Source organism: Anomaloglossus baeobatrachus, chromosome 6 (assembly GCF_048569485.1).
Source record: "Anomaloglossus baeobatrachus isolate aAnoBae1 chromosome 6, aAnoBae1.hap1, whole genome shotgun sequence".
Lineage (NCBI taxonomy): Eukaryota > Metazoa > Chordata > Amphibia > Anura > Aromobatidae > Anomaloglossus > Anomaloglossus baeobatrachus.
Window position 1 is genome coordinate 357,852,257 of NC_134358.1, and position 16,466 is coordinate 357,868,722.

Consider the following 16,466-nt stretch of genomic DNA (forward strand, 5'->3'; position numbering starts at 1 on the left):
GCTACAAGGTGACAAAGATTGGACATTACTACAAGGTGAGGTCAAAGATCAGGTGCATTACTTCTAGAAGGGGACTAGGATGCGGCACATTACTAAAAGAAGGGGACCAGGATGGTTGACATTACTACAAGAAGGGGACCAAAATAATGGACATTACTACAAACAGAAGACAAGGATGGGCACATTACTACAATTTGATAACCAGGATGGGGGGAAATAGCTACAAGATAGGGACCGGGATAGGGACATTACTAAGAGATGAGGACCAAGATGGTCGTATTACTACAAGATACAAGATAGGGACCAGGATGGTAACATTACTACAAGATGAAAACCTACAGTGCCTACAAGTAGTATTCAACCCCCTGCAGATTTAGCAGGTTTACACATTCGGAATTAACTTGGCATTGTGACATTTGGACTGTAGATCAGCCTGGTAGTGTGAAATGCACTGCAGCAAAAAAGAATGTTATTTCTTTTTTTTTTTTTTTTTTTTAAATTGTGAAAAGTTTATTCAGAGGGTCATTTATTATTCAAACCCTCAAACCACAAGAATTCTGTTTGGTTCCCCTAAAGTATTAAGAAGTATTTCAGGCACAAAGAACAATGAGCTTCACATGTTTGGATTAATTATCTCTTTTTCCAGCCTTTTCTGACTAATTAAGACCCTCCCCAAACTTGTGAACAGCACTCATACTTGGTCAACATGGGAAAGACAAAGGAGCATTCCAAGGCCATCAGAGACAAGATCGTGGAGGGTCACAAGGCTGGCAAGGGGTACAAAACCCTTTCCAAGGAGTTGGGCCTACCTGTCTCCACTGTTGGGAGCATCATCCGGAAGTGGAAGGCTTATGGAACTACTGTTAGCCTTCCACGGCCTGGACAGCCTTTGAAAGTTTCCACCCGTGCCGAGGCCAGGCTTGTCCGAAGAGTCAAGGCTAACCCAAGGACAACAAGGAAGGAGCTCCGGGAAGATCTCATGGCAGTGGGGACATTGGTTTCAGTCAATACCATAAGTAATGTACGCCACCGCAATGGTCTCCGTTCCAGACGAGCCCGTAAGGTACCTTTACTTTCAAAGCATCATGTCAAGGCTCGTCTACAGTTTGCTCATGATCACTTAGAGGACTCTGAGACAGACTGGTTCAAGGTTCTCTGGTCTGAGGAGACCAAGATCGAGATCTTTGGTGCCAACCACACACGTGACGTTTGGAGACTGGATGGCACTGCATACGACCCCAAGAATACCATCCCTACAGTCAAGCATGGTGGTGGCAGCATCATGCTGTGGGGCTGTTTCTCAGCCAAGGGGCCTGGCCATCTAGTCCGCATCCATGGGAAGATGGATAGCACGGCCTACCTGGAGACTTTGGCCAACCTCCGCTCCTCCATCAAGGATCTTAAGATGGGTCGTCATTTCATCTTCCAACAAGACAACGACCCAAAGCACACAGCCAAGAAAACCAAGGCCTGGTTCAAGAGGGAAAAAATCAAGGTGTTGCAGTGGCCTAGTCAGTCTCCTGACCTAATTGAAAACTTGTGGAAGGAGCTCACGATTAAAGTCCACATGAGACACCCAAAGAACCAAGATAACTTGGAGAAGATCTGCATGGAGGAGTGGGCCAAGATAACTCCAGAGACCTGTGCCGGCCTGATCAGGTCTTATAAAAGACGATTATTAGCTGTAATTGCAAACAAGGGTTATTCCACAAAATATTAAACCTAGGGGTTGAATAATAATTGACCCACACTTTTATGTTGAAAATGTATTAAAATTTAACTGAGCAACATAACTTGTTGGTTTGTAAGATTTATGCATCTGTTAATAAATCCTGCTCTTGTTTGAAGTTTGCAGGCTCTAACTTATTTGCATCTTATCAAACCTGCTAAATCTGCAGGGGGTTGAATACTACTTGTAGGCACTGTATATGATGAAAGTAAATAAAAAAAAGTTAGAAAAAAGTGATCAAAAATGTATAGAAAAAAATCACTAAAAAATGTCACTTTGTCCTGCAAAGAATGTGTCCTCCTAAATTAAATAAATTTGTTTCTATGTGCAGCCCATATACCCAGCTGAGCTTGAGACCCCTGGTTTAATTGGTTGTTGCAGTGGATATTTTTGGTTATGGTAAGGAGGAATTATTTAGGCCTTAGTGGAATTATCTGGTGAATAAATTACTGAACTATTCATGTCATATATCCATTACTGTTCATGGCAGAGTAAATTATTTGGGGCATGATTGATGCAATGAGTTTAATTACAATAATGAGATTTCAATTTTTTTATGTAATTTAAGAACAAATAGAAATTGTGTTTATATGTCCTTTTGTAATTTTTGTGCATTTATATTTGATATTTTTTAAAGACTTTTATATCTTCTCAACCATGGGCAGCACAACTCAATAAATCCAAAGAATTTTAATTGTATTATCTATAGAAAACATTTATTGATCGGTAAGGATTTATAGATACATAGAATATTTAGTGTAGTTAAGTAATTACTGTGAAAAATACACATTTAATCAGACAGAAATCTATATCTTATTTGTTTTGCAAAATTCTTATATTTTACACTTTATGAAAAAGAAATACAATGGTAGGAACAGTTTTTTGTCATTTTACTTTGTCATTTGTTGCTTCCAGATTGTCCGTTGCCATAAGTTAATTGATACCGCTGAGTTTTATCCTGTTTTAAAAAATTTATATCTGTTTGCATTCATGTCTAGTGCATAATGCTTGTCTTTCAATTCTCCAGGTGCCTTCTTCATAGGTACAGTGGCATATAGTGCATTCATCAGTTTTTATTTCTCTTCCAGCTGGGATAACAACAGTCTCTGCAAAGCAGTTTGGTCCTACAAAGAGAAAAATATTACATTCAATTAGATCTGTCTTGAAAAGTACATTTATTTATTTATATTACTCGGTTATATAGCGCTATTAATGCCACAGCACTTTACAGACGTAATTAACACTGTCCCTATTGGGGCTCAGAATCTAAATTTCCTATCAGTATGTGTTTGGAGTGTGGGAGGAAACCAGAAACCCCCCAAAAAACTCATGCAAACACAGGGAGAACATACAAACTCCTTGCAGATGTTGTCCTTGGTGAAGTTTCGGTTTAGTTAGTATAAAGTGGTATTAGGTGTTCTTCAATTTAATTTACGACATTCTCCTAAGGCGGGCTTTGCACGTTGTGACATCGCAAGCCGATGCTGCGATGTCGCACGTGATAGTCCCCGCCCCCATCGCAGGTACGATATCTTGTGTTAGCTGGCTTAGCGAAAATTATCGCTACGCCAGCTTCACATGCACTCACCTGCCCTGCGACCGTCGCTCTGGCCGGTGACCTGCCTCCTTCCTAAGGAGGCAGGTCGTGCAGTCTCATAGCGACGTCACATGGCAGGCGGCCAATAGCGGCGGAGGGGCGGAGATGAGCAGGATGTAAACATCCCTCCCACCTCCTTCCTTCCGTAGAGCCGCCGGCGGCAGGTAAGGAGATGTTTCTCGCTCCTGCGGCTTCACACACAGCAATGTGTGCTGCCGCAGGAACGAGGAGCTACATCGTACCTGTCGCGGCACCGGCATTATGGAAATGTCGGAGAATACACCGATGATACGATAACGACGCTTTTGCGCTCGTTCATCGTATCATCTAGGATTTACACACTACGATGTCGAAAGTGACGCCGGATATGCGTCATTTTCGATTTGACCCCACCGACATTGCACGTGCTATGTTGCAACGTGCAAAGCCGCCCTAAGTGTTGATGTATTTTGGCAATAGTTTCTGTGTGATTAATAATTACTGTTCATTAGCAAATATTAAAATATAATGCAATAAAATAATTTTGAATGTGATATGAATAACTATGCTCAGATCCAATATAGTTAAAAAAGACAAGTCACCAATTTAGAATTGCTTCTCTTTCTTCTGATATGAACAAATAAAATGACAACTGGATGTCACCATTTTCCCTGGTGCTGCCACATTGCCAGGACAAAAGACAAATCATGCAATGCAGAGTTAAAGATCTTCTGGATTTTCTATTGCTTTATGCATTTGTCTGAGAAATCAAAAGTTTACTTTCAATCTGCTCTACATACAGTATACTATGGGGAGGATTTATTCAGTCTGGCACTTTGCAGACCAGTCTTAATGAATGGTACAAATGTAGCAGGGTGTGCCTAACTTAGAGGGAAATCCTCATCTCCAAGATCCTATCCTAAGATATACTGTAGTATGTGTAATAATAATAATAATAATAATAATAATATTAACACATACCTCCAATCAGAAATGGAGTATAGTTCTTCTGATTCAATATGTCGCTTATCTTATGTTCAGGACATCGCAGGGCCTTAGATATCCATAGTTATGACCATGTATATCAGTTAGTTAGTTAGCTGTTTGTGGTCATGACTATGGATACCTAAGGTCCTGCAATGCCTTAAACATGAGGTAAGTGACATAGTGAATCAGAAGAACTATTGTGGCGCCCCTGACCTGGTCAGGCACCACTGAGTACTGCACCCATGCCGGGGCAGTACTTTCAGGTAATTTCTAAATGCTGGAATAGCGTGTGTACGCACAGACACATAGCAACCAGGTCTCCCACACCTTAGAGGGGACCCTTGGGCAGACCCAAGAGGGGGCGTTCCTCCACATCTTATCTAGGGGTGTAGGGGCGGGGCTGGAAGCTAAGGTGGCAGTGGCTGTAAGCAAAGTAGTAGGAGTTAGTCAGTCTGGTAGCAGAAAGTGCAGAAAGGAGAAGGAGAGATGTGCGCTGACACGCTAGTCAGACCCTGCACGTGTAGTAGCCATTGGTGGGGGAGAACGGTTACCAGCAAGTCAGACAGAAAGACGCTGAGGAAGTCAGCTGGTCATGTACGGAGACTCCTGGTGACTAGGCACACACGGGGAACAGTTCCCTAGAGTAGATGTTCATTTATTGATCTGCTAAACCTGCCGGTGGGGGAACCACAAGTCCCACACCAACCATCTAGAGTCCAAGCATCAGCAGCAACGAGGGGGCCCATAAGGAGGATCGAGCCTAGAGCCATCTTCCTTGGTCCACGCTGCCAGCAAACGGGCCCAAAAGGGGAGAAAAAGCAGTAGCGACTTCCCTGGATGAATCCCACGGTACTTCAAGTCAGGGGTTATCCGAAACAAGAAGTGCTAGGAAAGCGCGTTAACGATTACCCTTAGACCGGCCTAAAGGATACCTGGTTCCTCCTGGTTTATCTCAGCATCGCCCAGGTTACCTCACAAAAACACCTGAAAGTGAGTAAAACAAGTTGAAAGACTTCCTTGACTGTGACTGAGTTAGTCTGGGACCTGTTGTTCAACACACCCAAGCCCCTGGGGCCAACCTCACTCACGGGAGGCCACACCACCAGACTGCAGACTCCATCAGCCCCAGACGCTCGTTAAACCTGCAGTGGCGGTCACCCATAACCCTGACCGCAAACCGTGAGTGGCGTCACGACTCCCATGTAAATAAACCTGATATTCCTGTAGCCAGATATACCAGAGGTGAAGACCCTGTGGCGTCCCCGAAGGTGGAGTGGTGTCCCTGGGGCGATCGCTGTAGGTGGGCGACACACTATACTACATATCTAATTGAAGGTATGTGCTTATATACAAAATGGTACTAAATGGCATGGAAGAATGTTTCATACATGATTTATTATTAAATAATAATAATAATAATGTGCATTAAAAACACCACGCTTAGTACAGGGATAGATAGCCATATTTCAAGGAGGGAAGTTGTTGAATGGTGCGAGCTCAGGTCTTAAAGGGTCTTTCTCAGTACAGAATGAATGTGCTAACCAAGTTTAGTGCACCCATGGCATGGCCAAACATTTAATTAAGTGCAACTTCCCTCCTTGAAATATGGCTATCTATCCCTGTACTAAGCGTGGTGTTTTTAATGCACATTATTATTATTATTATTTAATAATAAATCATGTATGAAACATTCTTCCATGCCATTTAGTACCATTTTGGAATCCTTCAACTAATGTTGAATAAGACTCGAATCCTCCAATTGTTTGATGAGATAAAACCTCATAAAACTAATTTTGAAATATCCAACTTATCTAAAAATATATTGAAACGGATAAAAAAATAAAGAAAAAGAAATTATTGAGAAAAAAGAAAAGAAATATGGAAGGGATTTGGGTCTATCAGTGTTTTCTGGTAGAAGAAATACTACTTCTAACTTATTAAATAGACGCAATGGGAGGGAACCATTGGAACTTAGTCAGTTTGAAATTATAGATCAAATTGAGTGTACTCCCGATAGAGAGCCTATAGAGGAAGAGGAAGTATTTTCAATATATGAAAATTCTATAGATCACTTGACTCAAAATTTATTGTGGGAATCCTCCGGTACGCCAAATGTAATAAGTACCCCTCAAAATAGTAATATATTGCAGGACCTAATGATAAACGGCAGGAGTACAACTAGTACCTCCCAACCTGAGCTAGTAGATGACCCTAGGGTGAATACCAATGAGCCTTCTACCTCTCATGGCCGGAGGTCAAATGTGGTAGAAGGTGTGGTTAGTACACATACTACTAAAAGAACTAAACCTACGCAACCCCAACCCCAAAGAAATATAAGAAAAAATACGGGCACTGGTAGTAACTACTCTAAAACAACACGCAGCACTACTGCTCTGGATTTTTTTAAGGTAGGAAAAAGAAACACCAAAGGGGGTGTAGGGGAGGGACACTCACCAAAAAGAAAATAAATGAACAACCATTAAATGATCAACAACAACAAAAATTTTTTAATCTTAGTCATTATCAATTAACCAGTAATGAGACCTCCCTACTACAGAAAGGGTTAAAATTCGCACCATCTGTAGGTTTTAATAAATTTCAAGCTTTTATTGGGGTCAAACAATTTATGAGGAAATTAGCCCTAAAGAAATATTTTTTTAAAAACCCTGTATCCAGACAGCATGTGATGAATTTTAGTGGCTCAACCACTGTGATAACTTAAACTACTGATCTAAAACGTCAATCTAATTTCCACCCACTAAATGAATATTCGGATTCCCTTCTTACTTTTCAAAAATGTGTGGTGAACGAAATTAGACAATTAAAAAACCCTAAAAAAAGTGGGAGTTGGAATAATTTAACGAAGAAAGAAAAACTTGCAATTAAAAAAATGCAAGAGAATGAGAATATAATAATATGCCCTGCAGATAAGGGTGGGGGCATAGTTATTATGGATTTGGCGGACTATGAAAAAGAATCAGCTCGCCTATTGGGTGATAAGACAACGTATGAGGTATTGGCCTCTGATCCTACAAATATTTATAAGGAAGAATTTAACCTTTTGGTTAGGAGAGGCATTGATAAAGGAATACTGAATAAGGATGAAGTGCTATATATAAATAACCAAACCCCTAGGCTAGCTGTCTTCTATCATATACCAAAAATCCATAAAACACTATTGAACCCCCGGGGCATCCCATTATCTCTGGGATTGGCTGTTTAACAGCCAACCTTTCGAGGTATATAGATATCCACCTCCAGAGATGTGTTCCGTTATTACCGGCATTTTTAAAAGACAGCACCCAGGTGCTACAGCTTCTGCAGGAAGTTAAATGGGAAAACAATTCTATTTTAAGATCAATTGATGTGACATCTTTGTATACTACTATTGAACATCATAAGGGTTGTGAAGACTCAAAATATTTCTTAAATAAATCTGGTTTATTTCCTCAGCCCAAAGTTGACTTTTTGGGGGATTGTATCCATTTTTTTTTTTAAGTTATAACTATTTTCGGGATGGGCTCCAATACTTTTTACAATGGTGGGGGACTGCTATGGGGACCAGGTTCGCTCAGAGCTACGCAAACCTGTATATGGGTAGGTGGGAGGAGGTAGCCATATATCCTGGTGGCGTGCTCCGGGAGAACCTGGTCCTCTGGTGTTGCTTCATTGATGATGTTCTATTTATATAGACAGGTGATCAAGAGTCTCTTTTTGAATTTTTGGAAAGGTTAAATGTTAATGAGTTTCATTTGAAGTTCACTCATACAATCAGTACTACAATGATTAACTTCCTTGACTTGAACATTTTTATTGAAAATGGCAAGAATCAAACTAAAACCTACCATAAATCCACTGACACTAACAGATATATTTCTTTAACTAGTTGTTATTTGCCCAGTTGGCTCCTTAATGTCCCAAAAAGTCAATACATTAGAGCATATACAAATTGTAGTAAAGTGGAGGATTTTGAGTTGGAGGAGGGCTATTTAGCCAAAAAGTTTGAACAAAAAGGATATAGGGAGGGTTTTCTGGAGAATATATATATTTACAAACTAAACAAATTGAAAGAAATAACTTACTCCAGAAAAAATTCCCTGAACCTGTACCTCCTAAATCTAATGAATTAAATATACCAATAATCCTCCAATCTACTACACAAGTGAGTTTTTAAAAAATATTATTAAGAAGTATTGGAGCCTCTTAAGAGAGGAAAAAATAATAGGGGACATTTTGCCCGCTAACCCCATATTTGTGTATAGAAAGGCCAACAATATTGGTAATTTGGTGGCACCAACTATACGTAAAACTATATCTACAGTACCGACCAAAAGTTTGGACACACCTTCCCATTCAAAAAGTTTTCTTTCTTTTCAGGACTCTGAAAATTGTAGATTCACATTGAAGGCATCAAAGCTATGAATTAAAACATATGGAATGAAATATTTAAAAAAGTGTGAAACAACTGAAAATATGTCTTATATTCTAAGTTCTTCAAAGTAGCCACCTTTTGCTTTCATTACTACTTTGCACACTCTTGGCATTCTCTTGATGAGCTTCAAGAGGTAGTCACCGGAAATGGATTTCCAACAGCCTTGAAGGAGTTCCCAGAGATGCTTAGCACTTGTTGGCCCTTTTTCCTTCTCTCAGCGGTCCAGCTCACCCCAAACCATCTTGATTGGGTTCAGGTCTGGTGACTGTGGAGACCAGGTCATCTGGCGTAGCACCCCATCACTCTCCTTCTTAGTCAAATAGCCCTTACACAGCCTGGAGGTGTGTAGGGTCATTGTCCTGTTGAAAAATAAATGATGGTCCAACTACTGTAAACGCAAACCGGATGGAATAGCACGCCACTGCAAGATGCTGTGGTAGGCATGCTGGTTCTGTATGCCTTCAATTTTGAATAAATCCCCCAACAGTGTCACCAGAAAAGTACCCCACACCATTACGCCTCCTCCTCCATGCTTCACGGTGGGAACCAGCCATGTAGAGTCAATCCGTTAACCTTTTCTACAAAGACACGGTGGTTGGATCTAAAGATTTCAAATTCGGACTCATCAGACCAAAGCACAAATTTCCACTGGTCTAATGTCCATTCCTTGTGTTTTTTAGCCCAAACAAGTCTCTTCTGCTTGTTGCCTGTCCTTAGCAGTGGATTCCTAGCAGCTATTTTACCATGCAGGCCTGCGGCACAAAGTCTCCTCTTAACAGTTGTTCTAGAGATGAGAAGGTGTGTCCACACTTTTGGTCTGTACTGTATGTACTCAGGAGTAAGTCCACAGCAAACTGTATGGTCCATTTTCTCCTGTTACCCTTGTGAAAATGAAAACAATTGCAGTAAAAGCAACATTTTTGTGTTTATTTTTTTTTTTTCATGGCTCAACGTTATAAACTTTGTGAAGCACCTGTGGGATCAAGCTGCTCACCACATGTTTAGAAAACTTCCTTGAGGAGTATAGTTTCGAAAATTAGGTGACTTGTGGGGGTTTCCTCTATTTAGACATATCAGATGCTCAGTCAATTTTGTGATTCAAAAGTCAAACAGCGTTCCTTCCCTTCTAAGCCCTGTTGTGCACCCAATCAGTATTACTCCACCACATATGGGGTATGTTAGTACTCAGTAGAAATTGCACAACAAATTGTATTTTCTCCTGTTTGCTTTGAGGAAATGCAAAATTTGGGGGTTAAACTAACATTTTTTTGTGGGGAAAAAGTATAATTTTTTGTTTTTCCTTCCACAATATTTTAGTTCCTGTGAAGCACTTGAAGGCTTAATAACCTTCCTGGATGTGGTTTTGAGCAGTGTGAGAGTTAACGTTTTTAGAATGGTGTCACTTTTGAGCTTTTTTATGTCACGTAGGTGTCTCAAAGTCCCATCAAATATGATGGGGCCCCAAAAAAATGGTTTTGTAAATTTTATTGGGAAAATGAGAAATAGCTGATAAACACAGCAGTAGTCAATGTCAAGCAACAGCTGCTAAAGCAAACAAGATTTTAGGGTGTATAAAAAGAGAGATTAGATCCTGTAATCCCAACGTATTGTTACCCCTTTATAAATCACTTGTAAGGCCGTAACTAGAATATGGGATTCAGTTTTGGGCTCCACATTTTAGAAAGGACATTCAGAAGTGACCGTTGGGGTCACGGTGTTTGTGACGCACATCCGGCGTCGTTAGCAACATCGCAGTGTGTGACAGCTAGGAGCGACGACCAATGATCGCAAAACGGCAAAAATCGCTCCTTTTCAAAATATCGTTGGTGTTGCATGCCGCATTGCTATGTGTGACACCGCAGGAATGACGAACATCTCCTTACCTGCGTACACCGGCAATGAGGAAGGAAGGAGGTGAGCGAGATATTCCGCCCGCTCATCTCCACCCCTCCGCTTCTATTGGACGGCTGCCGTGTGACGTCGCTGTGACGCCGCACGAACCGCCCCCTTAGAAAGGAGGCGGTTCGCTGGCCACAGCGAAGTCGCAGGGAAGGTAAGTCCGTGTAATGGTTGTAAGCGATGTTGTGCGCCACGGGCAGTGATTTGCCCGTGACGCACAACCGACGGGGGCGGGTACGCTCGCTAGCGATATCGGTAGCAATATTGCAGCGTGTAAAGTGCCCTTTAGAGTCAGTTCAAAGGTGGGTAGCTAGACTGCTACAAGGAATGGAAGGCCTCCCATATGATGAGAGGTTGAATAAGTTAGATATGTTTAGCTTAGAAAAAAAGACGTCTCGAAGGAGATCTGATTTATATGTATAAATACATGTGTGGTCAATATAAAGGACTGGCTCATGACTTATTTTTTCCAAAGTCAATTCTAAGGACCAGGGGGCACTCACTGCGAGTGGAAGAAAAGCGATACCGACAGCTAAATAGGAAAGGGTTCTTTACAGTTAGAGCAGTCAGACTGTGGAATGCCCTACCACAAGAGGTAGTAATGGCAGATAGCATTTAAAAAAATGGTTGGATGATTTCTGCAGTACACATAATATAAAAATAGCAACAAAAAGAGGACAATGTCCTCCAAAAATTAAGTATTACTCACAGCAAGTTGGGCTGTAGTGTGTACATCGCCCAGGCCAAAAGCTAATGCTCTACCAGGATACAGCTAAACCCCCACTAATGTGGAAGCGTCACAGGTGCAGGAGAAGCAGATCACACACACACCTCCATGGAATGGAGGGGAGGCGAATGCTAGGTAATAAAACTGCACACAAGTGGCTTGCATAGAGCGCTGTTCACATGCAGATGGCACAGTCACAAACCCGCAGCCTATTAGGTGACGCCCTTCTATTAGATCAGGCGGGCTGCCAAGCCGTACCCCACTGTGTATCATGCACGGACAGACACTCTACAATGCAAGGCCCAACAGAAAGGGGCCTGGCTGTATCCTGTACAAACAAAAAAATATGAGGTTTTTGTTGCTATTTATGGCCATAAAACGTAAGCCTACACCCTCGTCACGGGACCTCATGTCTGTAGGTCCCTACACTAAATATAAAAATAGCAACAAAAAGAGGACAATGTCCTCCAAAAATTAAGTATTACTCACAGCAAGTTGGGCTGTAGTGTGTACATCGCCCAGGCCAAAAGCTAATGCTCTACCAGGATACAGCTAAACCCCCACTAATGTGGAAGCGTCACAGGTGCAGGAGAAGCAGATCACACACACACCTCCATGGAATGGAGGGGAGGCGAATGCTAGGTAATAAAACTGCACACAAGTGGCTTGCATAGAGCGCTGTTCACATGCAGATGGCACAGTCACAAACCCGCAGCCTATTAGGTGACGCCCTTCTATTAGATCAGGCGGGCTGCCAAGCCGTACCCCACTGTGTATCATGCACGGACAGACACTCTACAATGCAAGGCCCAACAGAAAGGGGCCTGGCTGTATCCTGTACAAACAAAAAAATATGAGGTTTTTGTTGCTATTTATGGCCATAAAACGTAAGCCTACACCCTCGTCACGGGACCTCATGTCTGTAGGTCCCTACACTAAATATAAAAATAGCAACAAAAAGAGGACAATGTCCTCCAAAAATTAAGTATTACTCACAGCAAGTTGGGCTGTAGTGTGTACATCGCCCAGGCCAAAAGCTAATGCTCTACCAGGATACAGCTAAACCCCCACTAATGTGGAAGCGTCACAGGTGCAGGAGAAGCAGATCACACACACACCTCCATGGAATGGAGGGGAGGCGAATGCTAGGTAATAAAACTGCACACAAGTGGCTTGCATAGAGCGCTGTTCACATGCAGATGGCACAGTCACAAACCCGCAGCCTATTAGGGGACGCCCTTCTATTAGATCAGGCGGGCTGCCAAGCCGTACCCCACTGTGTATCATGCACGGACAGACACTCTACAATGCAAGGCCCAACAGAAAGGGGCCTGGCTGTATCCTGTACAAACAAAAAAATATGAGGTTTTTGTTGCTATTTATGGCCATAAAACGTAAGCCTACACCCTCGTCACGGGACCTCATGTCTGTAGGTCCCTACACTAAATATAAAAATAGCAACAAAAAGAGGACAATGTCCTCCAAAAATTAAGTATTACTCACAGCAAGTTGGGCTGTAGTGTGTACATCGCCCAGGCCAAAAGCTAATGCTCTACCAGGATACAGCTAAACCCCCACTAATGTGGAAGCGTCACAGGTGCAGGAGAAGCAGATCACACACACACCTCCATGGAATGGAGGGGAGGCGAATGCTAGGTAATAAAACTGCACACAAGTGGCTTGCATAGAGCGCTGTTCACATGCAGATGGCACAGTCACAAACCCGCAGCCTATTAGGTGACGCCCTTCTATTAGATCAGGCGGGCTGCCAAGCCGTACCCCACTGTGTATCATGCACGGACAGACACTCTACAATGCAAGGCCCAACAGAAAGGGGCCTGGCTGTATCCTGTACAAACAAAAAAATATGAGGTTTTTGTTGCTATTTATGGCCATAAAACGTAAGCCTACACCCTCGTCATGGGACCTCATGTCTGTAGGTCCCTACACTAAATATAAAAATAGCAACAAAAAGAGGACAATGTCCTCCAAAAATTAAGTATTACTCACAGCAAGTTGGGCTGTAGTGTGTACATCGCCCAGGCCAAAAGCTAATGCTCTACCAGGATACAGCTAAACCCCCACTAATGTGGAAGCGTCACAGGTGCAGGAGAAGCAGATCACACACACACCTCCATGGAATGGAGGGGAGGCGAGGCGAATGCTAGGTAATAAAACTGCACACAAGTGGCTTGCATAGAGCGCTGTTCACATGCAGATGGCACAGTCACAAACCCGCAGCCTATTAGGTGACGCCCTTCTATTAGATCAGGCGGGCTGCCAAGCCATACCCCACTGTGTATCATGCACGGACAGACACTCTACAATGCAAGGCCCAACAGAAAGGGGCCTGGCTGTATCCTGTACAAACAAAAAAATATGAGGTTTTTGTTGCTATTTATGGCCATAAAACGTAAGCCTACACCCTCGTCACGGGACCTCATGTCTGTAGGTCCCTACACTAAATATAAAAATAGCAACAAAAAGAGGACAATGTCCTCCAAAAATTAAGTATTACTCACAGCAAGTTGGGCTGTAGTGTGTACATCGCCCAGGCCAAAAGCTAATGCTCTACCAGGATACAGCTAAACCCCCACTAATGTGGAAGCGTCACAGGTGCAGGAGAAGCAGATCACACACACACCTCCATGGAATGGAGGGGAGGAGAATGCTAGGTAATTGCTATTTATATATTTAGTGGGGGTTTAGCTGTATCCTGGTAGAGCATTAGCTTTTGGCCTGGGCGATGTACACACTGCAGCCCAACTTGCTGTGAGTAATACTTAATTTTTGGAGGACATTGTCCTCTTTTTGTTGCTATTTTTATATTTAGTGTAGGGACCTACAGACATGAGGTCCCGTGACGAGGGTGTAGGCTTACGTTTTATGGCCATAAATAGCAACAAAAACCTCATATTTTTTTGTTTGTACAGGATACAGCCAGGCCCCTTTCTGTTGGGCCTTGCATTGTAGAGTGTCTGTCCGTGCATGATACACAGTGGGGTATGGCTTGGCAGCCCGCCTGATCTAATAGAAAAGCGTCACCTAATAGGCTGCGGGTTTGTGACTGTGCCATCTGCATGTGAACAGCGCTCTATGCAAGCCACTTTTGTGCAGTTTTATTACCTAGCATTAGCCTCCCCTCCATTCCATGGAGGTGTGTGTGTGATCTGCTTCTCCTGCGCCTGTGACGCTTTTGGGCCTTGCATTGTAGAGTGTCTGTCCGTGCATGATACACAGTGGGGTACGGCTTGGCAGCCCGCCTGATCTAATAGAAGGGCGTCACCTAATAGGCTGCGGGTTTGTGACTGTGCCATCTGCATGTGAACAGCGCTCTATGCAAGCCACTTGTGTGCAGTTTTATTACCTAGCATTCGCCTCGCCTCCCCTCCATTCCATGGAGGTGTGTGTGTGATCTGCTTCTCCTGCACCTGTGACGCTTCCACATTAGTGGGGGTTTAGCTGTATCCTGGTAGAGCATTAGCTTTTGGCCTGGGCGATGTACACACTACAGCCCAACTTGCTGTGAGTAATACTTAATTTTTGGAGGACATTGTCCTCTTTTTGTTGCTATTTTTATATTTAGTGTAGGGACCTACAGACATGAGGTCCCGTGACGAGGGTGTAGGCTTACGTTTTATGGCCATAAATAGCAACAAAAACCTCATATTTTTTTGTTTGTACAGGATACAGCCAGGCCCCTTTCTGTTGGGCCTTGCATTGTAGAGTGTCTGTCCGTGCATGATACACAGTGGGGTACGGCTTGGCAGCCCGCCTGATCTAATAGAAGGGCGTCACCTAATAGGCTGCGGGTTTGTGACTGTGCCATCTGCATGTGAACAGTGCTCTATGCAAGCCACTTGTGTGCAGTTTTATTACCTAGCATTCGCCTCCCCTCCATTCCATGGAGGTGTGTGTGTGATCTGCTTCTCCTGCACCTGTGACGCTTCCACATTAGTGGGGGTTTAGCTGTATCCTGGTAGAGCATTAGCTTTTGGCCTGGGCGATGTACACACTACAGCCCAACTTGCTGTGAGTAATACTTAATTTTTGGAGGACATTGTCCTCTTTTTGTTGCTATTTTTATATTTAGTGTAGGGACCTACAGACATGAGGTCCCGTGACGAGGGTGTAGGCTTACGTTTTATGGCCATAAATAGCAACAAAAACCTCATATTTTTTTGTTTGTACAGGATACAGCCAGGCCCCTTTCTGTTGGGCCTTGCATTGTAGAGTGTCTGTCCGTGCATGATACACAGTGGGGTACGGCTTGGCAGCCCGCCTGATCTAATAGAAGGGCGTCACCTAATAGGCTGCGGGTTTGTGACTGTGCCATCTGCATGTGAACAGCGCTCTATGCAAGCCACTTGTGTGCAGTTTTATTACCTAGCATTCGCCTCCCCTCCATTCCATGGAGGTGTGTGTGTGATCTGCTTCTCCTGCACCTGTGACGCTTCCACATTAGTGGGGGTTTAGCTGTATCCTGGTAGAGCATTAGCTTTTGGCCTGGGCGATGTACACACTACAGCCCAACTTGCTGTGAGTAATACTTAATTTTTGGAGGACATTGTCCTCTTTTTGTTGCTATTTTTATATTTAGTGTAGGGACCTACAGACATGAGGTCCCGTGACGAGGGTGTAGGCTTACGTTTTATGGCCATAAATAGCAACAAAAACCTCATATTTTTTTGTTTGTACAGGATACAGCCAGGTCCCTTTCTGTTGGGCCTTGCATTGTAGAGTGTCTGTCCGTGCATGATACACAGTGGGGTACGGCTTGGCAGCCCGCCTGATCTAATAGAAGGGCGTCACCTAATAGGCTGCGGGTTTGTGACTGTGCCATCTGCATGTGAACGGCGCTCTATGCAAGCCACTTGTGTGCAGTTTTATTACCTAGCATTCGCCTCCCCTCCATTCCATGGAGGTGTGTGTGTGATCTGCTTCTCCTGCACCTGTGACGCTTCCACATTAGTGGGGGTTTAGCTGTATCCTGGTAGAGCATTAGCTTTTGGCCTGGGCGATGTACACACTACAGCCCAACTTGCTGTGAGTAATACTTAATTTTTGGAGGACATTGTCCTCTTTTTGTTGCTATTTTTATATTTAGTGTAGGGAC

The 16,466-nt window shown here is 43.1% G+C and overlaps 1 protein-coding gene across 2 annotated transcripts in view; it reads right to left on the reverse strand.

The window, feature by feature from the left end:
- Positions 1-2,455: 2,455 nt before the first annotated feature.
- The window catches only part of VWC2 (von Willebrand factor C domain containing 2), a 2,156,493-nt gene continuing 2,142,482 nt past the window's right edge, over positions 2,456-16,466 (reverse strand). For both annotated transcript variants that reach the window (XM_075316551.1, XM_075316550.1), the window contains exon 4: positions 2,456-2,853. In XM_075316551.1, the coding sequence (XP_075172666.1) occupies positions 2,702-2,853 (152 nt within the window). In that variant the 3' untranslated portion in view covers positions 2,456-2,701. The remainder of the gene's footprint in view (positions 2,854-16,466) is intronic.